The 21079-nt window shown below is 69.1% G+C and overlaps 3 protein-coding genes across 14 annotated transcripts; all 3 read right to left on the bottom strand.

The window, feature by feature from the left end:
* Nucleotides 1-33: 33 nt before the first annotated feature.
* On the bottom strand, nucleotides 34-6678 carry OCLN (occludin). 4 transcript variants are annotated; one of them, XM_025144247.2, is made up of 8 exons: nucleotides 6446-6678; nucleotides 4550-5237; nucleotides 3571-3729; nucleotides 2178-2332; nucleotides 1893-2096; nucleotides 1246-1417; nucleotides 777-818; nucleotides 34-637 (listed from the first exon to the last, which is right to left on the bottom strand). In XM_025144247.2, the coding sequence occupies exons 1-8, from the start codon at nucleotides 6661-6663 to the stop codon at nucleotides 536-538; spliced, it is 1740 nt and encodes a 579-aa protein (XP_025000015.2). In that variant the 5' UTR covers nucleotides 6664-6678; the 3' UTR covers nucleotides 34-535.
* Nucleotides 6679-6744: 66 nt separating this feature from the next.
* OCEL1 (occludin/ELL domain containing 1) lies at nucleotides 6745-8714 on the bottom strand. Its single transcript, XM_046904673.1, has 4 exons — nucleotides 8659-8714; nucleotides 7595-8491; nucleotides 7367-7517; nucleotides 6745-7093 (listed from the first exon to the last, which is right to left on the bottom strand). Exons 2-4 carry the CDS (start codon nucleotides 8440-8442, stop codon nucleotides 6974-6976), a joined length of 1119 nt encoding a protein of 372 aa, XP_046760629.1. The 5' UTR covers nucleotides 8443-8491; nucleotides 8659-8714; the 3' UTR covers nucleotides 6745-6973.
* Nucleotides 8715-9648: 934 nt separating this feature from the next.
* KCNN1 (potassium calcium-activated channel subfamily N member 1) lies at nucleotides 9649-20466 on the bottom strand. 9 transcript variants are annotated; one of them, XM_040653750.2, is made up of 12 exons: nucleotides 20200-20466; nucleotides 14913-15034; nucleotides 13555-13938; nucleotides 13383-13478; nucleotides 12858-13276; nucleotides 12457-12465; nucleotides 11290-11431; nucleotides 11108-11218; nucleotides 10899-11026; nucleotides 10496-10504; nucleotides 10180-10249; nucleotides 9649-10059 (listed from the first exon to the last, which is right to left on the bottom strand). In XM_040653750.2, exons 3-12 carry the CDS (start codon nucleotides 13879-13881, stop codon nucleotides 9787-9789), a joined length of 1584 nt encoding a protein of 527 aa, XP_040509684.1. In that variant the 5' UTR covers nucleotides 13882-13938; nucleotides 14913-15034; nucleotides 20200-20466; the 3' UTR covers nucleotides 9649-9786. The 9 variants fall into 9 exon arrangements, 8 of the variants coding, with proteins under 8 accessions (XP_040509684.1, XP_015155575.3, XP_015155576.3 ...); XM_015300089.4 differs by lacking the exon at nucleotides 20200-20466 and adding an exon at nucleotides 18554-18974; XM_015300090.4 differs by lacking the exons at nucleotides 10496-10504; nucleotides 20200-20466 and adding an exon at nucleotides 18554-18974.
* Nucleotides 20467-21079: the final 613 nt, after the last annotated feature.

Below are 21079 nucleotides of genomic sequence, written 5' to 3'. Positions count from 1 at the left end.
GACAGCCCTGCAGACACCTCGCTGCAGCCTGGCTTGAAAATCAATAGATACACTTCATTTATTATTACTTAGAAAAAAATATTACACAGCTTCAGCCTTACAAAATGCCTTCCCAAAAAGCCCTGACCCCCCCTCTCCCCCAAAGGCACTGCCCCCCCCCCCCATCCCAAGGGATGCTCCCCCCCCACCTTGGGCTGTGTGCTCAGGGTACCATTCTGGTACCCACAGTGCCAGGGGGGCTGTGATGCTGTTGCAGACCCCAGCCCTTCTCAGAGGTATGGGCCTTACACAGCTCCCCCCCCCCCCCCACTGCCATAATAACAGCACAGGGGGGGACGGGACAGCCCCCAGCACTCAGTGGGTGCATTCACAGTGGATGGAGTGGGAGGGGTTAAGGGGGGGTTGGGGGGGGTGACCCCTTTGGGGGGGGGGTGGATGTGTTTGGTTGTGTTTTTTCTTTTAAGAAGAAGGTACAAAATGCACAACAGTCTTTGGGTGGGGGGGTGGGGGTGCCCCCCCCTCCTGCTGGTGCTGGTTACCCCCGCACCTTGTCGTAGGCGCTCACCATGCGCTTGATGTGGAAGAGCTTGTTGCGCAGCACTTTGCTCTCCTGCTTCTTGCTTTGGTAGTCTGGGCTCTGCAGGGGGGGAAAGGGGAGGGGGGGCGGTGGGCAGGGAGGTGGGGGTCAGCCCCATGCTTTGCTGGGGGCATCAGCCCCGTGCTTTGCTATAGGGGCTGCGTGGCCCCCCCCAGTGAACCGACCCCACTGCACTCACCCGCTTCAGGTCTTTGAGCTGATTGTACTCCTCTGCCACATCCTACAAAGGGAATGGGCACGGGGGGTGGGGGGGGGGGAGGGAGGGGGTTACAACCATCCCTGAGAGGAGGGTCCTGCAGGGACCAGCTGTGCCCAGTGCCCCACAGCAACCCCAAACCCAAGCAGCAGCCCCAAAGCCCCCCCCATCATCCCCATAGCTACAGAGCCCTGGTGCCCTGCAGCATCCCCAATGCACTGCAGCAAACTCAAAGCTATCACAATCAGCCCCAAAGCTGCAGAGCCCTAAATGCCCTACAGCAGCCCCAGACCCCCACAGCAGCCCCAGACCCCCACAGCAGCCCTACTGCCTTGCAGCAGCCCCAAACCCATGCAGCATCCCCAGTGCCCCACAGCATCCCCGAAGCTGTAGAGCCCCATTGGCCTGCAGCAGCCCCACAGCCCTCCCGGGACCCCCCCCCGGGGCACACCTGGTATTGAGGGCTGTCCTCCGTGATGCTGTCGAGCCGTCGGCTGAGCTGATTGAGGCGGTCGTTGATGCTGTCCATCTCAGCACAGAGCTGCTTGTAGCGCTTCAGGTCGGTGTCGAACTCCTGCTTGTAGCGCTGGCGGGCGCCGTCCGACGTGATGGGGGGGTACAGACTGCGGGCAGGGGGAGGTGAGCCCTGGGGGGGGGGCTGTGGGAGGAGGGATCCCATAGGAACCTCCTCATGGGGGGTACAGGTTGTGGGCAGGGGCAGCTGAGCCCTGTAGGGGGGGGACTCCCATAGGACCCCCTTAAGCATGGGGTGACCCCAGGGGGGGTGTATGGGTACCACCTGGGTACCCCTTGGTACGAGGGGGCATGGGCACCCCCTGGGTACCCCCTCATAGGGGGTACAGGCTGCAGTACAGCAGGGGTTGAGCCCTGCTGGGGGGACCCATGGGGGGGGGGGGGATCCCATAGGACCCTCCTCACGGGGGGTACAGACCGTGGGACAGCACAGAGTGAGCCCCCCAGGGGTGGGGGTGGGCGGGGTGCTCCCCCCTCACTGGGGGCATTGGCTGCGAGCAGCACAGGGCGAGCTCTGTGGGGACGGCTGCAGGTGGGGGGGCACCCACAGGACCCCCCCCTCACCTGGCCCACTGCTCCTGGTCCCGCTCATCACTGGACTCCACGGCCGTGGTGTAGTCGGTCTCATACTGGGACTCATCCAACTCGGGGTTACGGCGGCGGCGGCGGCCCCGGCGGGCGGGCGGTCTGCTGGGCTGATCCTTCCCCTTCTCCTCCTCCTCCTCCCCATGCACAGGGCTGGCACTGAGGGCCCGGTCCGGCTGGTCGCTGCGGGGACACGGGGACGTCAGCACGGCCACGTAGGGACGGGCACCCCCTGACCACAGGACCCCCCCCCCCCCCACTCACCCCCGGCTGCTGTAGGTGCCCGAGGGGTAGTACCCAGCGCTGGGGGGGGGCACGTAGCTGTAGGGGGGGGCGGCGACAGGGCTGGTGGGCTTCTCCGAGTAGGCGAGCGTGGCCGTCTCGTCCTGCACGCTAGCCCCATCCGCCACGTTCTTCACCTGCAGAAGGAACGGGAGCTCAGTGGGGGATACGGGCACCGGGGGGTGGGGGCACCGTCCTCATAGGGATGGAGAAATCCCCGCTGCCTGCGGAGGTGGGACCCCAGACCCACAGGGACCCCCGCGCCACAGCGGGTGGCACCGCGCAGAGCACCGCGGGGGTCCCGGCACGGAGCTCAGGAGGACCCCACAGCCCTCCCTGCAGCCCCAGGTGTCAGCCTCCGGTTTGGGGCTCCTGGGAAGGATATCCCCTCCCGCCCCCCCTCCTTCCTTCCTGCCCTTTGTGGCTGTTTGTGCCGGATGTTGGCCCAGCCGGGGGCCGGACGGTGGCTTCGGGGACGTCAGCTCCAGCTCCGGCCGGCAGAGCCCCTTCCTCTGCCGCTTCCCATCCTGGATGAAGACATCATTAAGTGATCTCCCCAAGTGGGACCTCCACCGGTGCAGGGACAGCCGGGTCCTTATGCCACAACACTGAGACTACGGCTCACGCCCGCACAAAGGTCACCGCTTCACCCCAACCACACGCACGGAACGGGACATCCCCGGGGTGGGGGGGATCGCTCCCTGCCTGCGTGCACGGCAGCAGCACCCCACATTGCTGCCACGGGGCACTGGTGGAGATGGGAACACCGCCGTGGACAGCCCTGGGTGTGGGGTCTGTGCCCCAACCCCCCCACGGAGCAGGAAATGCCGGGCCGGGGAGGGACGCGGAATGAAAATAAATAAACCCGAACAAAGGTGTTTGTGCAAAACGAAAGGCAAACACCGGGCGCACACACATGGAGGGGCGCACAACCCGCAGACCCCCGGCACGTTGCAGCCATCCCTATGGGGCTGGGAACAGGCAGGTGGGACCGAGACACGGCACAGCACGTCCCACGGCACAGAGTTAATCATTGACGAGACCGAAACCGAGCGGTGCCTGCAGCCGGTGTGGGGCGGACAGAAGGACGGGCTCGGCACTGCTGGCCCCCGGCCCATCTGATCCAGCCCTGTTTGCCTTTAAGGCCCAGAGGAAAAAAAAAGGGGTGGTGGGGAGGGAGCTCAGCCCCACGGCTGCGGGCGATAACAGCAGCAGCAGCTCCTGGTGCAGCGCTGCAGAGCGCAAACACCGCTGTTTGTGGCAGGAGGAGCTCCTGGCAATGGGGCACAGCCGGGGGGTTACGGCCACGTCCCCACCTCCCAACCTGCTCAGGGTAGGAGGAGGACGTTCCCATTGCCACCCCCCCTGCACTCACCCACTCCTCCACGTCAGGCCCCTCCTGCACCACGGGCGCGCGGTCCCAGTAGATGTTGGCTTTGCCGTAGCGCCAGATCTTACTGCGCGTCTTCTGGGCGAAGAAGCAGATGAGGCAGAGCAGGATGACGATGAGGAACCCACAGACAGCAGCCACAGCCTGCAGGGGAGGGAGGGGGCGGCTGAGGGGGTCTGCACTCACCCAACCCCCGTGTGGGGCTGAACGGGGCAGCTCCCCCCCCACCCCCTCGTCGGACGGGCAGTGGGACTGCAACACAGAGCCACCCTGGGATTTGTAAGGCAGCGGGTTGGGTTTTCTCACGGGGACAGGATGGGCGCAGGTGGAGGGGACACCCCAACACTGCACCTCTGTGCAGCCAATGGGGCTGAGTGCGGAGCTCTATGGGCACTGAGCACAGCACAACCCGACGTTGTCGTCCCCCCCCCCCCCCCATCCTCCACGGTGCAGCGCTGCGCTCAGGGTGCAGGAATGCAGCACGGCCAGCCCAGCTGCTATGAACCAGCAGCACCGGTCCCACCCCAGCACTGCGCAGAAACCCCACAGCGGCCCCAGCCGAAACCGGGGCCGTGCAGAACCCGCTGCCTTCTGCCCCACTGACCCCACCAGCACAGCACAGCCCCACTCCCCCTCCCTGACAGCTTGCTCAAATGCTTTTACGAGCTGGGAGACCAAAGTACCCAGGAGCAGCTTTGTGTTGGGGCGCAGCCCGTCTCCTCCCCGAAACTCCTCCGCTCTGATGGCCACACGGCGCCGTCCCCCTCCCCTCCACCCAATGCAGCAGCACTAAAGATGGGGACACCATCCCGAAGGCATTAAGGATGGGGACACCGCATCCCACAGCAGCCCAAGGGCAGGCCAGGCGCACCCCGAAGCGCTCCCCTTGCGACCTCCCTCTGCCTCCAATCACGGGGGGACCGGGGGTCCGTCCATCACCGGGGCGGGGGGGGTTCACGCTCACCTCCTGGGGGTCCACGGTGCAGTAGTGGTAGATGTACTGGTTGAGGTAGGTGCTGCCGTAGGCCTGGCTGCACATGGCCAACAAGGGGCTGTAGTAGTAACCGCTGGACATCTGCGCCTGCGGGTTGACGCCCATGATGTAGACGATGGAGGCGATGAGCATGACGAAGGCCAGCACGGCGCTCAGCACCAGCACGGCCAGGTAGAAGCGCCGCGAGCGCGTGGCCCCGGATTTGCTGAGCGCCGCCACCAGCAGCCCCAGCTGGGCCAGGAAGCACAGCACGGCCATGGCGATCATGAAGCCGTTGGCCGTGCGCTGGTTCACCCCTCCGTAGTAGCCCCCGTAGCCGTAGCTGTAGCTCAGCCCGCTGCCGTAGTAGTTGGAGCCGTAGAACCCCCCCAGCCCGGTGCCGTACGCCCCCCCCAGGCCGTAGCCGTAATCCCAGGCGAGCGTGGAAGCGACGCAGGCGAAGATGGCGATGCACAGCACGAGGACCCCCGCCTGCAGCCCCCGCACCGCGCCGGGCGGCGACGTCCACTTGTAGAAGAGCTGCGGAGCGTCGTCCACGTAGTAGGAGCCCGGCGGCGGAGACCCGTAGCCGTAATCAGCCGTGGGGGCGCCGTACCCCGTGGGGGGGCCGTACCCCGCGGGGGGGCCGTCGTAGGACTTCTTGCTGAACATGGTGGCCCTGCGGGGAGAAGGACGGAGCGGTGGCACCGCCGGCTCTCCCCGTCCCCGTCGCTCTCAGAGGGGACTTTGGTCCGCGCGCCCGACGCGTCACCGCCGCTCGTGGGGAAACTGAGGCACACTTTGGGGCGGGGAGAGCTGTGTGAGTCAGAGCGGCGCTCAGCGCTGCCCGCCGGACGGGGTCGTCTCATTAACACCACAAAAGCGTTTACCCGACGGCAGCGCTGACCCCGAGGGCCCCTCCGCCAGCAGAGCCGTTGGGATTAACGAGAATCACAGCAGCGCCGCGGGGCTGTGCCGAGCTGTGGGGTTCACTGCCGGCACTGCGCGGAGCGGGGCTTCCCCTACCCCGGACCCCCCCCTAAAGCGATCCCCCCCCCCCCCTCTCCTGCACTCCGGAGCGCCCTTTAGTTTTGCTTTGCTGTGAGTTCGCTTCCGAAGCTCAGCTGCAGGTGTTTGCAGCGACAGCGCGACAACAACGCAGGGAGAAGGGGAGAGGAGGGGGGGGCAACGCCATGGGGGGGGGGGGGGGGCAGCGGGGGGCGACGCCACGGCTCTGCAACCCAAAGCTTCCCTCCACCCCGGTTCACAAAGCCACAATCCCACAAACACGGCACAACCCCACGCACTGACCGCCCCCCCCCCCGGCAGGTGCAGCGTGGGAAACCCGAACCCCGCGGGGTAACCCGAGCGGATGGCGGGCGGGAGGGACGGGGGGGGGGGACGGGGGGCGCGCGGTGCCCCAAACGGCGGCGGTTCCCGTCCCCAGGTGGGACCGCACCTCCCCGCGGCCAAAAGAGCTGTTGCTCACCGCTCTCCCCCCATCCCCAAAGCCCCCACAGCTGTGCTGAGGGTCCACCCCCCCACACACACAGCACCGGGCACGGCGGGGGCGCAGCCCCGTCCCGACCTCCGCACCGACGCGCCCGTAGGAACACGGGGCCCGGAGAGGGTAAGGGGGGGGGGGGGGTCTCTGCGTGTCCCCCCACCCGAGAGCCCCTCCTGGTGCCGCCCCCCCAACCCGCTCCGCGCAGCGCTCCGGTACCGGCGGGGACGGACGGACGGAGCCCCTCGGAAGGACCCCCCGAGTACCACCCCCGCCGCTACCGGGACTCGCGCTCCTCCCCTCCCCCGATTCCGGTATCGGTTCCGGAGCCCCGTACCGCCGCTCAGCCCGTCACCTGCACGCACCTCCGCCGCTTTGTTCACCTTAAAATGGCAGCCGGGAGCGCTGCGGGACGGGACCGGCCCCGGTTTCCGCCTCCGGGGGGAGCCCCGAGGGCGGCCCCGCCGCCACCGTCCGCCCCCACCGCGGGGAGGGGGAGCGGAGGCTGCGGGCGGCGGTCCGCGTTGTGCGCGGGGGGTCGGGGCAGTTCGTTTTGGGGGCCGGGGCTCGGCGCGGCACAGCCCCCCCCCCCGGGTGACATCGGCGGACAGGAGCGTCCCCGGGGCGCTGGGTGCCCCCCACCCGCTGCGGGTACCCCGGGATGCATCGAATCCCCCCCGGAAACATCATCGGATTTTATTATAAACTGCTCCGATCCCTCCGGATTTGAGTCCCGGGGGGTGCAGAGCCGCCAGAGACCCCCAGAAGCCCCACATTTGCTCCCTTTGCCCGGGTGGTCGCAATGCAGCAGGCGGGCAGTGGGTGCCCGTAGTGCCATCACCCCCAGCGCTGAGCCCCACGGTGTCTCTCGGGCTTCGGGGGGGGTCCCCATCCATCGCCCCCCCCCCCGCTCAGAAGCGGACGGCGCTGCGGTCACTGCTGCGGTCGTACTCATGGATCTGTGCCTTAATGTGTGTCAGCTTCTCCTTCAGGTAGAGGCAGCGCTGCCACTTTGCCACGAAGGCCAAATCCTGCCAATGGGACGCGCTGAGCCCCGAGACCCCCCCCTTCCCCCCCCCACACGCACAGTACCACACTCCCACGGCCATGCAGCACCAGGGGGGGCCCCAGGCGTGCGGGTCCAAATGCAACATCCAACCCAGACCCCCCCCCCCCTCACCCTCATCTTCCCCAGGAGCTCAGGGCAGCCGTGCCCCCCCCCTCCTTTCTCATCCTGCGGGGCACGAAGGCTCAGCCTGCCGTCCCCCCCCGTCCCGTGCGCCCCCACCTCATCGCACACCCACCGTGCCCACGCGGCGGTGCAGGGGGCGCACAGCGTCCCCGCGCTGCTCTGCCCTCAGTTGGCCCCGCAGCTGCCGGTACTCGGCGTGCTGATCGGCGAACACCGCGCCGTACCGCTGCCGCTGCTGTGCGCTCCGGATCGCCGGGTACCGCCTGCGGGAGCGCCGTGCTCAGCCCACGGGACCCCCAGGGATCCCCCCCCCCCTCCCCCCCCGGAGATGGCCACTTACACCACGTAATCAGGGATGCTGCGTGGCTGTGGCACCGAGCCTGAACCCCCCCACCGCTCGCCCTCTTCGGTGGTGGTGAGCCTGGCCCTCTGTGGGGGTCTCCCCGCCATCCCCACCTCATCCTCGAAGACGACGCGCTTGGCTTGGACCAGCAGAGGCTTCGGGACACAAACTGGGGGACACGAGGCCCCCGCGGGCTGCGGGCCGTCCCCAGGGCTACAGGGAATGGCTGCAGCCCCCCGGTGCCACCGGGCCACCTCGTGCCACACCTTGAGAGCCACGGCGCTGCCGGCCAAGTAGAGCAGCGCCGTGAGGAAGAGGAAGAGGAGCGCGGCCGCCTGACCCCCCTCCACGCGGCAGAGCTCGGTGAGGAGGGGGCTGCCGGGCAGCGGGGAGGAGCAGAGCCCCCCCAGAGTGACGGTGTGAATGTGGGCCCCCACCGCCGCCAGGCAGAGCACAAAGAGCAGCACGTGGAGCCCCGCTTCAGTGGGGGGCCACCAGGTGACCCCCAGGAGGATGCGGCGATAGCGGGCGGTGACCCCCAGCCCCAGCAGGAGGGCGGTGAGCAGCCAGGCCAGGCTGAGCACCGCCAGCACAAAGGGGGTCAGCGGGACCCCCAGACCCCCCCCGAGGAGCAGCTCGCTGCTGTGAGCGCTGCGACCCCGCGGGATGTCAGCACACACGCAGATGAAGGCCATCCCCCCGCACAGCAGCTGCAGCCCCCCCAGCACCCGCAGCAGTCCCGGCCACGACTTCATGTGGGCAAAGCGCTGCCTGAACGCATCGTGCCCTGCAGCATCGTCCTGCGGTCCCTTCTCATTGCTGGGGTGGGTGGGCTCAGTCATCATCTCCCAGGGGGGGCTATGGCGATGGGACCCCCCGGCGGTGGCCGTGCTGCTGGAGGGGGGCACCGCGGTGAGCCCCCAGCGGGGATCCCACTCCCAGCCCTCGTGCCTCAGTTTCCCCTGCAGGATGCACACAGCCCAGCTGCTGCAGCTCCATCCCTGTCCCGCTAACACTCAGGACCCCCACCCAGCCCTGCCTCCCGCTGCCCCCAGCGTTACCTGCCTGCTGCATGGCAGGACGTGGCCCCCCAGGAGCGCTGCCGCTACCTGCCTCCGATTGGCACCGCGGGTTAAACATTAACAGCTGTGTGCTGCCCTCCAGCAGGCGTGGGGTGTGCAGTGAGGGCTGCGGGGTGTGGGCTGTGGGCAGAAGCAGCCCCCACCCACCCCACCCAGCTCACTGCATTCAGCTGTGCCAAGTGATGGGGAGCCACACACCTCAGCACCTGGGACCTGCAAAGAGCCCCCCCGACCTCTTAAAGGCCCCATTCCATCCCATCCTACCCTCCCCCCACCCCGGCACCAATCCCACTGCCACGAGCACAGAGTGACATGTCCAGTTCAGCCTCCTTTAATGTGTGCCTCAGCGCCCCCCCCGCCCCCCCCCGGCCCTCCCCATACCGAGGGTCCGGCTCAAGGGGGGGCGCGACCCCCGGGGGTCCCAGCACAGGGCCCCATGGAGCAGCTTTGCCCCCGCACCGTGCAGGGGCTGCTTGAGTATTGCATCCAGGAATCTCACAGCACTTGACAATGGTCGGTATCGTTGCCCCTACCCACCCCCACCCCCCCCCCCCACGCCCCCATTTTACAGATGGGGGAAACTGAGGCACAGAGTGGTGACGTGACTTCGCCAAGGCCGCGGCGTGGCCGAGCCGGGACCCCCAGACCTCAGCCCCAGGGCTCGGCCCTGCTCTTGCCACGGGGAGGCTGCCCCCACCCCACACAGCCCCCGGCCCTCCTGCTCCCCACCACCCTGACCCCATCCTGGACCCCCACCCACCTCACATTTGGGCCGCTGCCCCCAGACCCCCCCCAAACCTCAGGACTCCCGCTCTGTCCCACCGCCCCTTTCTCCCCTTTACCAGGACCCCCCCGCCCCCCCAGGGCTGCTCTGATGTTCCCCCCCCAAAATCTCTCCTGGGGCGGGGGACACGGAACCACCCGAATGGGAACGGGGGGAGTCGGGGGGGGGCTCCAGCCTCACGCCAGCACAGTGAACGCAGGAAGTTTATAGAGGGCTTTACAGAACAAAGCTACTGAAATCAGCCACACGATGGCCAGACATAAGGGACCCCGGCCCACCCCCTCCCACGCCCCCCCATACCCCCCTCCCCCCCCCCCCCACGGTCACCCACTGTCCGAGGAGCTGTGGGGGGCGGTGGAGGGGGACCGGCGGCGGCGGGCGGGGGTGCAGGGGGCGGTGGCGGGGCAGAGGCGGGGGGCCCAGCTCCCCAACAGCTCGCGCTGCTGCTGCCCGATGGCTTGGCTGACGAGCGCCGGCAGCGCCAGCAGGCTCAGCCCCAGCGCCTCCAGCTTCCCCTCCAGCGCGCTGATGCGCTTCTCCAGGTCCTCGTTGCGCTCCTGCAGCTCCGAGACCATGTCGTACATGATGTTCTGGGTCTGGAGGTGGACGGCCCGGGATGGGGGGGGGGGGGGGGGGTCAGATAAGTGGTGGTCACCCAGGCGGCCCCGCGCCATGTGTGCAGCCTGGGCTGAGCCCCCCTCCCCGGCAGCGCTCACCTTGGCCAGGTCCACCAGCGTGTTGGCCTGGTCATTCAGCTTGCGTTGCTCCATCTTCACGCTCCTCAGCCTGCGGGAGAAGGGGGAGTGGGGGTCAGAGTTGCCCCGTGGGGTCCCCCCCCCGGCCCTCAGCATGCAGCCAACGGAGCCCCCACCCCGTGCACGGGGGGCTCCGAGATTCCGCGGGACGCTGAGGTTCCCAGATACCCCTAAGACTCCCAGGGATGTCCCCACGCTGTCACCCCACCCCCCCCTCCCCGTTTTGCGGCACGGCACCATGCACACGGATGGGTACGAGGGAGACAGGCACACTTACTTCTGAGCTCTGCAGGGAGGGGGCAGAACAGAGACAGAACACAACAGCGGGTTTAATACCAACACCGAGAGCGCACGGGGACCACAGCAGCACCCCTGCCCCCCCATCCCCCCACCCCCCATCCCCCCAAAGCAGGAGGCACCGCGTGAAGCCGGTCAGAGGGTGTGCCCACAGGGCACCCCACACCATCCCCAGTGCCACCCCCTGGGAATGCGCCCTCCCCGTGGGACAGGGCATGGGGGAAGGCCGGATCCAGCCCAGGGGACAGGAGCACGTGGGGCAGGGTTGGCACAGACAGGGCCCAGAGGCGGGGGACACTCCGGCCACCAGGCTGGTGGTGGCACAGCGGTGGCACAGCCGAGCGGGGCGCCGCGTAGGAAGCAGGTAAAGGTTTGGCACTTACTGATGGATGGCTTGGAGGAACTTACGCTGGTGTTTCCGAACTTTGGCATGGTCGATCTTCTTCACCAGCTTGGTGTGTTTGTAGATGAGCCACGTTTCCCTGAGTACGTTGGCAGCAGCGTTTTTCACCTGGAGGGAACAAGAGGCCGCGGGTGGGGGGGGTGCGGATGGAGGGAGCGCATGGGGACGGGGCCGTGGGGGGGTCCTTACCCGCTTGGTTAGCTGCGTATCCATCATGAAGTTGTGCACGTGTTTCTCTGCTTTGGTGAGCTCTAGCTTTCTGGCAACCACGGCGACGACCAGAGCCGTGCAGCCGGCGCCCTGCGGCACAGCGTGGTGAGGGAGCGGCACCGGCACCGGCACAGCCCACCGCCCCCCGGCCCCGCGCTCACCATGATGCCGGTGAGCAGACAGACCCCCTTCCCGCAGTAGGTGTGCGGCACCATGTCCCCGTAGCCGATGGAGAGGAAGGTGATGGAGATGAGCCACATGGCCCCCAGGAAGTTGCTGGTCACCTCCTGCTTGTCGTGGTACCTGCGCGGGGCCGAGCGCAGCCGTCAGCGCGGTGCCACGCGTTGGGCTGTGCCACACGGCGTTCGGTGGCTCTCCCGGGGGGGTTGGGGGGGTCCCCGAAAGGCCCCGGGGATCCGGCTCAGCCCTGGGGCCGCACACCAACGCGGTGCTGTGGGGCCAAGCTGGGCAGCGGGGACATGCGGGGAGCAGCGGGGTGACAGAGGCGGGGAAGGGAAGGGCTGCCAGCAGCAAGCCGGGGTGGGCTCAAGCGTGCGGCGAGGAATTTAGGATTGCTGCGTCCCTTCAGCCGCCCCCCACCCCGGGTGCAGCCTGCAAAGTTTGGGCTTGGAACCTCAGCCGGCACCGAGGGATGCGGTGGGGTGACGCCACGAGGTGACGCTATGGGGTGACACCATGGGGTGCCGTACCCAGGGGCAGATGGGATCGAGGTGCGTGGAGAGATCAGTCCCCAAAGTGCCACCAGCCTCAGGGCTGTGCCCCGCGGTGATGCCCCGGGTGCTGCAGTGCTCCCCACTTCCCCTCACTGCTCTCCTTCCCCTTCTTCCCTCCTGTGCTGCACCTCAGGAGCATCCCCGGGGCTCCTCCGATGCCTTTACTGCGTGCACCAAAGAGCAGAACCCCCCTGGAGTTGCTCCAGCTCTGCACTGGAGATGGAAGGGACCCGGTGTCCCCTTCCCAGCTGCTTTGGCTCTGCTCCCTTCATCACTCTGGGAACAAAACCAGAAGCTCTGCACACACAGCCCTGCAGTGGGGCAGAGCGTGACTCCCAACCAGCCCTGGGCACCGCGGTGAGGGGGCGGGGGGGGGGGGGCACGGAGAGGGCAGAGAGCAGCTGCTGAGGTTCCAAGTGGAAAAGGGCTCCGAACCCTTTCCAGCTCTGTGGGATCTGTGCTCTGGCCTCCCGCAGCCCCCACAACCCGCCAGCTGCAGCTAATCCTAAATTCTGGGTAGCACAAGCCCGGGGTGGGGAGGAAGGGGGGGGCCGTCCCGTGCAGGACGCGGCTGTCGTTCCTGGGGTGACTCACAGTTTGTCCCTGCGAGCAGCAGAGCGGTCAGAGAGGGAAAACAAGAGCAGTTAATGCGCGCTCCCGGGGCGAGCGGCGGCTGGGGAGGGGGGCGAGCACGGGGGGGGTGGGGGGGGGTGGGGTTGGGGGCGCAGCCGGGGAGCGCGTGCCACATCCCCACCTCGGGACACCTACAGCTCCCCAACTCCAGGCGCACAGATGGGTCCCGCAGCACCCTATGGGGACGGCCCCCTCCCCACTGCAAAGCTCCATCCCTCCGACCCCCGGCAAGGGGAGACCCGTGGGTCCCAAAGACCACTTCTCCTCACAGTTTGGCACCGCGCATCCTCAGCTGCGCCCCGTCCGTGTGCCCCCCCCCCCCCCTCCCCATCCCCATAGGAGCCCCCCCACCCCGCGCCCACCTCTCGCAGACGCGGACGGTCCAGGCGGCGATGATCCAGGAGGAGATGCTGAAGACCAAGAGCACGGTGCCGGGGCAGATGGTCATGAGGGTCTTCATGACAAAGCGGGTGTTGAAGTTGATCTTGTTGAGGGCGCCGATGCTGCGCGACGACGCGTCGGTGAAGAGCTTGCTGTGCAGCAGCATGACGCGCCCGATCAGGTAGAGCCGAAGGAACATGGGGATGGACAGGATGATGTCCACGTCGGCGTCGGCCACCGAAGCGGCGTAGGTGAAGGCCAAACGTGCCGTCCAGGTGAACAGGTACTGCCCGGGGATGGGGTGGATGGCGCAGACCAGCAGCTCCAGAGCGATGAAGAAGATGCGCTCGTAGGTCATGGCGATGCGCCAATCGTCCGCCCCGTTGTCCACCATGAAGAGCTGCAGGGCGGGATGGGATTGGTGGGACGTGGGGGGGCAGTGGGACCCCTCTGCGTGTGCCCCCCCCCCCCCCCATACACACACTCACACCCGGACCCCCCCTCACCTGGATCTCCCTGGCGTGGTACATGACTATGAGCCCCAGCAGGATGACGGTGGAGAGGCTGATAAGGCATTTCAGTGCAAACGAGTACGAGGACTCCTGCACGGGGAGCGGGCAGCGTGAGTGCCGTAGGGCTCAGCCAACCCCCCCGCCCCCCTCCCCGCCCCCCCCCCACCTTGGTGTAGACCCCCCAGGAGAGCTCCGTCTCGGTGACCATCACCACGATGCCGAACATCCCGAAGATGAGCGCGTAGTCGCTGAGCCGTTTGCGCTTCTCGAACAGGGCGCGCCGGTGGCCCAGTTTGTAGCCGATGTTTTGGTTCCGCCGCGGCCCCCCCCGCCCCTCGGCCGCATCGCCCCTCCCTGGGGGGGCCGGGGGCTGCACCACCACCTCGAGGCCGGGGGCGCGGCGGGGCCGCAGCGCTGGGCTCTGGGCCTCTAACGGGGGGGGGCTGCGGGGCGAGGCGCTCGGGACCCCCCCGTTGCGGCGGGGGCCGCTCATGGCTGCGGCGGGCGGGGGGCCGGGCGATGCCGCATGGCTCGGCGGGGCGGGGGGCACCTGCGGGAACGGCCCCGTTAGTTACCCCCCCCAACCCGGCTGAGGGTCACCACCTGCCCCGCACGTGGCACCGCTCCCCGCGACGCCGTCCCGCCGCGCGGCCCCCGGTTGTTCCCGGCCCCCCCCCCGCCCCCCACGCCGTCCCGCGTCCGGTGCCGGTGCCGCGCTCCGCGGTACCCGCCGGTCCCGGGGCCGCCCGCGGCCGCCGGAGCGGTTTCCCGGTCCCGGCGCTGTCCCGCTCCCTCCCGCTACCTGCCGCCGGGCCGGGAGCGGAGCGGACCCGCAGTAGCGGAGCGGACCCGCAGTAGCGGTGCCGGACCCGCCGCAGCCGCAGCCCCACTCGGCCCCGGGAGCGCGCGGCGGAGGGAGCGGAGCGCTGGAGGGGGCGGGGCGAGCCGAGCGGCGCCGATGATTGGCGGAGAGCGACACCGCCCCCGCGACGCGCCCCCTTGGCCACGCCCCCCTCCACGCCCCCTCCGGCGCCGGCTCCGCCCCCAGGCGCAACTCCCTCCCCCCCCCCCCCCCCCCCCAACGCCCCCCACCCCCAGAGAGCCCGGAGACCCCCACACTCCCTTCTCCCCCTTTCTCCCCCCAAACCCCACGGATTCCCGGACCCCGCCTCCCCCATTTCCCCACGCGCCCCCATCACCCCCTGCCCCCCCCATTTCCTCATGCGCCCCCCTTCGTCACCCCATGCGCCCCCCCTCCATCACAGCCCCCGTGCATCTCCCCCCATCACCCCCCCGCTCCATCACACACCTGCGCCCAACCCGCACCCCCCCCCTTGTAACAACGCCACGCACCCCCTATGCACCCCCATTCACACGGCTCACCTGCACCCCAAACCCCACCTCCATCACCCCCACGTCACCCCCACGCGCCCCTCTCCACACCCCCAAACACCCCCCTCCCCCCCTCCGTGCCCTCCTGCACCCCATACCTGCCCCCCCCTCCCCCCTCCCTGCACCCCATACCTGCTCGTGCTCCCCAGCACTGCCCGGGGGGGACCTTGGGGTGCTATGGGCCTGCGCAGCAGGGCTGGGGCTGGGAAGGGGGGGGGTCCGGGGGGCCGGGTGCCATGGGCTTCCCTCCACGCCTGGCAGGGATGAGAGGTGGCGTTAAGTGGGGGCACGGGGGGGTATTGTGGGGGACCCCCGGAGCCTCCACACCCCCTTGGAGCTCTGCCCCACGTGTGCTGTGAGTGCAGCCCCGTGCCCCCCCCCCATCCCCCCATCAGCTGCGGCCCAGGCGGGATCCGGGAGCGCTGCTGTGGTTTTTGGATGTCTGTCTGGTTTTCGGATGTCTGTTTTTCCGGCTGTCGTTTTATCACCCAGCAATTGGAGAGGAGGAAAGCGGGGCAGGGCATGGGGGCGAGGGGGGGCTCAGCTCCGTGCTGGGGCTGCAGGCAGAGCCCCCACATCGCACTCCCTCCCTGCAGGGCCTGCACTGCCTGCGTGCACCGGGGGGGAGGACAGAGCAATGTGGTTTCCCCAGCCTGGCTGCAGAGCCAGCACCGATCCCACCGTATATATGGCCCTGTGTGCAAACAGCCCCATTGCACGGACAGCCTCACTGCTCAGACAGCCCCATTGCACGGACAGCCCCATTGCACGGACAGCCCCGTTGCACGGACAGCCCCATTGCACGAGCACTGTGCATCTCAAACATCCCCACTGCACCAACTGCTCCACTGCACGAACACCTCCGTTGCACCAACAGCACCACCGATGCACGGGCAGCCCCACTGCACAAACATCCCCATTGCACAAACGTCCCCATTGCACAAACAGCCCCACTGCACAAACGTCCCCACAGCACAAACAGCCCCGCTGCTCAAACAACCCCACTGCACCAACAGCTCCGTGGCACGAACGTCTCTACTGCATCCTAAGGGCCACTGCACGAACAGCCCCACTGCACAGCCAGCCCCAAACGCGCATCAGCTGCTCCACCGCATCAATGTTTCCATTGCACCAACAGCCCCACCGCCCGAACGGCCCCGCTGTGCGAATGGCCCCACCGAACAAACGTCCCCATTGCACCAACAGCACCATTTGTACCGACGGCCCCACAGCAACGGCATCCCCGTGGCACACCCCCTGCGCCGCACGAAGGGCCCCGCAGAGCCCCTGCAGCACAAACACCCACCCACGGCAGCCCCATCCCCACTGCCTCCAGCACCGCAGCCCCCCCCAGGGCAACGACTGCAGGGCCTCCTCACGGGCACCTCGGGGGGTACCCAAGGGGACCCCTCTTTTCCCTGCAGGAGTTTGCAGCTGCCCGGATTTCAGGCCCCCCACCCGCACTGCAGCGACGTGGGGAGCCCCCCTCTCCATAGGGTCACACCGCAGCGCTGCGTTGTGGCTGCCCACGGGGCTCAGGGCTCGGGGTGCAGCTGCTGTGCGGGGCCCTGGCTCCCCTCCAGGGCCGGATCATTTTCTCACCATTCTGCCAAATTTACGGCCGGGAAATGAGCTCCAATTTCCTTTTAATATTCGGTTGGGAGGAGATGGTTGGGGGGAGGGGGGGGTGGGAGGCAGCGGGGGGCTCTGCGGGGTTTTGGGGGCTCCCCAGAGGGGGTCAGGGTGCCCCCCCCCCAAGGCCCCCCCCGGATGGATCCTGGGCAGTATTTCAGGAGCCATCACACGCTGCGGTTGTGTCGCTCACAGCTCACATTGACGGCGGCGCAAAGAGGCCTCATTAAATCCTTCCTGTCAGACATCAGTGGGATCCGTCCGTTGGGGAGATGCCGGGGCCAAACCGAAAGCCAGAGCCCAGAGAGGGATGGCCCTGTTTGTGTCCCTGTCCCCATAGAGATGCATCCCATTGGGATGCTCAGGGATGTGGGTGCTGAGCTATGGGTATCCCTGTCCCATAGCCGCAGCGTGGGGGTGGGGATGGGGACACCGCGGCCCCCCGGTTTGGCTGCAGGTGATGGTGGTGGATGTCCTTGAGTGGTGGCCCTGTGTGTCCCCGGTCCCAGCAGAGGCGCTGTGGCTGCGGACCCCCAGTGCTGCAGTGCCAGTGGGGCGACCCCCTCCCACCCCCCCACCCTGGGGGCAGCGCTGGGGATGGGGACCCACCTCAGCTGCATGCCAAGAAGAGGGGGTCTGACCCTACGGGGGCACAGAGATATCACAGCCTTCAGATCAGGTGTCCTGGGGGGCAGGAGAGGATGGGGAGAGGGGTCCCTATGTGATACCGGCATGCAGGGGGGTCCTGGGCACAGCCTACAGGAAGGGGAGGGGGGGGTGCTGGGACGGGAGGGGCCACACGTTGGGCCTGAGAGCCGCAGCAGAGGCTGCACTGAGCCACAATGGCTTCACCCGGCCCTGCTGCCCCGTCCCTCCCAGGGGGGCCGTGGGGACCCCTCCTCATCCTCACGGTGGGGGCAGTGAGAAGAGGGTGAGCGCACCCCAGAGGGGGCCCTCGGCTGGGACACAGATGGGCTGTCACCTCCTGCAGCCCCCTCCCCACGTGGTTGGAGCCCCCCGGCTGGGTGGCAGCACAACCCCATGTCAGACAGGGGTCTGTCCTGTCCTGTCCCGGCGCATCCCCACGGGTGGCAGTGGGACCCCACTCCCCCCCGTGCCCCCGAGCAGAGCTGCTGCCTGCGAGCAACTGCAGAGGAGGGTGCAGCTAAAAATAGAGGCGGGCGGCCGAACGGCTCCGGGTGGTGATTTATTTATTACCCGCTCCCTAATTTCTGCCTGGGAATCACAGGGATGGGGGTGGGGGGTGGGGGGGGGGTGGGGGGAGGCAGCAATTTGGGGCGCTGGGGCCGTCCTCACAGCCCCACTCCTGCAGCCATCATGTCCTGGGGGCGCCCTGCTGGGGCCATATGTCCCACACTGGAGAGCATCTGCTGGTGTCAGCGGGAGCCCCCGGCCCCACACACAGCGTGGGGGGGGGCTGAGCCTGGTTTAGGGCCACGGGGCAGCATGACAGGAGCTGAGATTGGTTCAGGGCTGTGGGGTTGGGACCTCTGAGTCGGTGGAGCCATCAGCACAAGGAAGGCTGGGACAGTGCCACGGTGGGACCCCCCCAGCGCCAGTGCTGCTGCCCCATGGACACCCCCCTGAGTGCAGAGCCCAGGTTTGGGAGGGTTCTGCCCCGTGTGGGACCCGTGGGGATGGCAGAAGGGGGTGAGGATATCCGTGGGTCCGGAGGTGCATGGAGAAAGGCGGGCGGTTGGCACCCGTGGGGACACGCAGGGACACTCACAACCACCCCGGGCAGAGCTGCCATGCGGGGAATCCCCTGGAATGGGGGATGTCCTGGGGTCTCCCTGAGAGGAAGGCAGAGGGAAACCCTCCCGCAGTGAGAAGATCTGGGGCCGGGGCTGGATCGGGGCCTGGGATACGGCGGGGACACGGGGACAGCAGGGACAGCACCAGCTGCGGCTTCCCCAGGGCTGGGGAGGTCCCCCCCGTCTTCCCCGATCCATCGGAGACCGCGTCCCCAACCCTCCCACAGCGGATGGGCACCCAACGCTGCCACCCCGCCGTCGCCACCGCAGGGTCCCCACGGGGGTGGCACCTCCCGCCCCCACCCCAGAACCCCCTCAGCCCCCCCGGATCGGAGCACGGTCACCGCAGCGGCGGGGATGCCCTACCTGTGCCAATCGCGGTGGGTGCCCGGGGTCCCCGCGCCCCTCCGCCGCCACCCACTGCCGTCCCCAGACAAAGGCACCGCGCCGGCTGCGCCCGCCGCCCCCCCCTCGCCGCTCGGCTCAGCCGCAGGACAAAGCCGCCACGCATGGCTGCCCCCAACGGGGCGAGCGCGGACCCCCTGCCCGGGGGGGAGGTGGGGGTGCCCGGCCGTCCCCGCTGCCCTCGAGGGGTGGGGGATCCCCGAACCCCTCCAGCCCCTTCGCGGAGCGGCGGCGCCCGGTTGTGAGGAGGTACCCCCGAGCCCCCCACCCCGTGCGCAGGGGCCCAAGGTCATGGATAAGGACAGAGAGGGGCGGGGGGGGGACCCCGCCGCGCACCCACCCGCGGCCTCAATGGGTGAAGAGCGCGGCGCAGAGAGCACAGTGGGGCCCCGTGCGCTGACCCCGGACTTTGAGATGGCAAACACGGCGCACAGCCCCGGGGACACCACCGGGACACGGCGGGGACACCGCGGCCCCGCGCCCGACCCCACCGCCCCCTGAACCGGCACCGCCGTCACAGCACGGGACCCCACAGCGGGGAGCCCCGGGGCGTCCCCCCTCCCCCCACCCCTCCCTGTCACCTCCGCATCCCGGTGACTTCCCCACGTCTCCACGCACGGACACCCGAAGGGGGCTTCGCGTCAAACCCACCCTGGCACCGCACCGTCCCCGCATCCCCACCGCCACCGGGACACGGGGATGCTCCAACGGGCGCGGGGCCACGGCTGGGGGAACCCATCCCGGGGTTCCCCCCCAGCTCCGTGAGCAAAAGCGGCGTGAGACCCCCCCCGCCCCCCCCGCTCACCTGCCACAGCCCCGCAGGATGGGGACGAGGACGCGGGGACGCGGCGGGGGCGCGGGGGCTGCTCCGTGCCGGAGCCGCGGGCGCCTCTGGGAGGGAGCGGCTGCACGAGGGGGGGCCGGGGGCTTCCCCGCCCCACACCCCCGCGCCCCCCCGGCCCCACCAGGCGGGTGGTGACCTTGAGGCCGCGCTGGCGGCAGTGGTGGGGAGGATATTTTTAGCCGGGCACAGTCACTCCCGTCGCATCCTCATTGTTCGCGCCTCCCGCGCCCCCCCCCCCCCCACCCCTCCCCTCTGCGGCTGCCCAAATGCGGACCCCCCCTCACCGCAATTCGGGGATGCACAGTGTGAGAGAGAGCGGGGGGGCAGAACGTGCTGCGCTCCCCCCAATCCACAGAGCCTGGCGGCGGAGTGTCCTCGGAACTGCCCCCCACAGCGTCGCCGCCCCCTCCCCACCGATCAGTGCCAGCCCGGAGCATCCCCCGCTGCTCCCCGTCCCCGGGAGCCGGGGGATTCCCAGCAGCGGGGGGTTCCCCTCTGCCGGGGGGTCCCCGGGGGAGTCCCCGCGACGTGGGGGAGTCCCCAGTGCTGCGCAGCCCCGGGAGCTGGGGGGGGTCCCCAGAAACCAGAAGGCCCCCTGTGCCCCCCAAGGTGCCGGAGTGGTCCCCGAGGGCTCACACATCTCCGGGAGCGCGGGAGGGATCCCCAGCGCCAGTGGGTACCGAGGAACCGGGGGGCGTCCCCGACGCAGGGGGTCCCCGAAGCGTGGTACCCCCCCCCGCCCCCCGCCCCGCGCTGCACCCACCTGCGGGCAGACCCCCACCTCCACTCCCCTCGTGTGCCACCGGCGGTGACCATGGCCCGGGGCGGGCACGTGCCGGGGCTGCGGGGAGCGCGGGTTGCGGGGGGGTCGGGGGAGGCCTGGGGGGGTCTCCGCTATGTCCCCTCGGCGGCCCCAGCGCGGGGCGGTGCGGTGCGGAGCGGTGCGGTGCGGCGTCGCGATCCCTCTCCCACGCGCAGCCGCGCGCTCCCGCGCACCGCCGCTATTGTCTGCGGCTGAAACGAACCTCCCGCGGTGTCCCCGCGTCGCGTCGCCGATATGGGGACGGGGAGAGCGCCCCCCCCGCGGCTCCACCCCACCCCGCTGCGGGCAGCGCCAGGCCGGAGCTGCGGGGACCCCTCGGCGATCCCCTTCCCTGAGGGCGGAGCCATCCCCGGGGGTCCCTCTGCTCGTCCCCGGGAGCCGGGAGGGGTCCCAAATGCCAAAGGGTGGCCAGCAAATAGGGGGTCTCCCGAAGCCCGGTGTACCCCCAGTGCCGGGGGGGTGGAGGGAGAAACACCGATGGATCCACAGTTTCAGAGGGTAGCCGGGAACAAAGGGGGTCCCCGGTGCCGAGGGGTTCCCCAGCAGTAAAGAACATCCCCAGTGCTGGGGGGGGGGGGGGCCAGGAATCGGGGATCCCCAGATCCGGGGGGGGTCCCCAGGAATGCAGGGGGGTCCCCACGACTCAGAGGGATCCCAGTGCAGGGGGGTCCCCAGAAGTAAGGAATGCCCCCAGAGCCGGGGGGGGTGCAAGGAACCGGGGGGATCCCCAGTGCCGGGGGGGTCCAGGAGTGCAGGGGGATCCCCGGAGCTCCGTTGGGCGGTGCGGTAACGCTGCCGAGCCCCGGGCTGTGCGGGGCAG

Source organism: Gallus gallus, chromosome 28, assembly GCF_016699485.2.
Source record: "Gallus gallus isolate bGalGal1 chromosome 28, bGalGal1.mat.broiler.GRCg7b, whole genome shotgun sequence".
NCBI lineage: Eukaryota > Metazoa > Chordata > Aves > Galliformes > Phasianidae > Gallus > Gallus gallus.
Note: the sequence above shows the minus strand (reverse complement) of the source record. Positions and strands in the feature narration are given on the sequence as shown.

What these genes read in the sequence shown, in the direction of transcription:
- KCNN1 (XM_015300089.4), bottom strand. Translation starts at nt 18,698, where the DNA reads ATGCGTGGCGGCTTTGTCCTGCGGCTGAGCCGAGCGGCGAGGGGGGGG. An exon ending in CCTGGGGGGTCTACACCAAG is followed by an intron (nt 13,479 to 13,554) that starts GTGGGGGGGGGG and finishes CTCCCCGTGCAG; the next exon opens with GAGTCCTCGTACTCGTTTGC. An exon ending in GTCTGCTCACCGGCATCATG is followed by an intron (nt 11,219 to 11,289) that starts GTGAGCGCGGGG and finishes GCTGTGCCGCAG; the next exon opens with GGCGCCGGCTGCACGGCTCT.
- OCLN (XM_025144247.2), bottom strand. Translation starts at nt 6,663, where the DNA reads ATGTCACCCGGGGGGGGGGGCTGTGCCGCGCCGAGCCCCGGCCCCCAA. An exon ending in GGCACCTACAGCAGCCGGGG is followed by an intron (nt 2,097 to 2,177) that starts GTGAGTGGGGGG and finishes GTGTCCCCGCAG; the next exon opens with CGACCAGCCGGACCGGGCCC. An exon ending in AGGACAGCCCTCAATACCAG is followed by an intron (nt 819 to 1,245) that starts GTGTGCCCCGGG and finishes TTCCCTTTGTAG; the next exon opens with GATGTGGCAGAGGAGTACAA.
- OCEL1 (XM_046904673.1), bottom strand. Translation starts at nt 8,442, where the DNA reads ATGATGACTGAGCCCACCCACCCCAGCAATGAGAAGGGACCGCAGGAC. An exon ending in AGCATCCCTGATTACGTGGT is followed by an intron (nt 7,518 to 7,594) that starts GTAAGTGGCCAT and finishes GCGCTCCCGCAG; the next exon opens with GCGGTACCCGGCGATCCGGA. An exon ending in TGCACCGCCGCGTGGGCACG is followed by an intron (nt 7,094 to 7,366) that starts GTGGGTGTGCGA and finishes TCCCATTGGCAG; the next exon opens with GATTTGGCCTTCGTGGCAAA.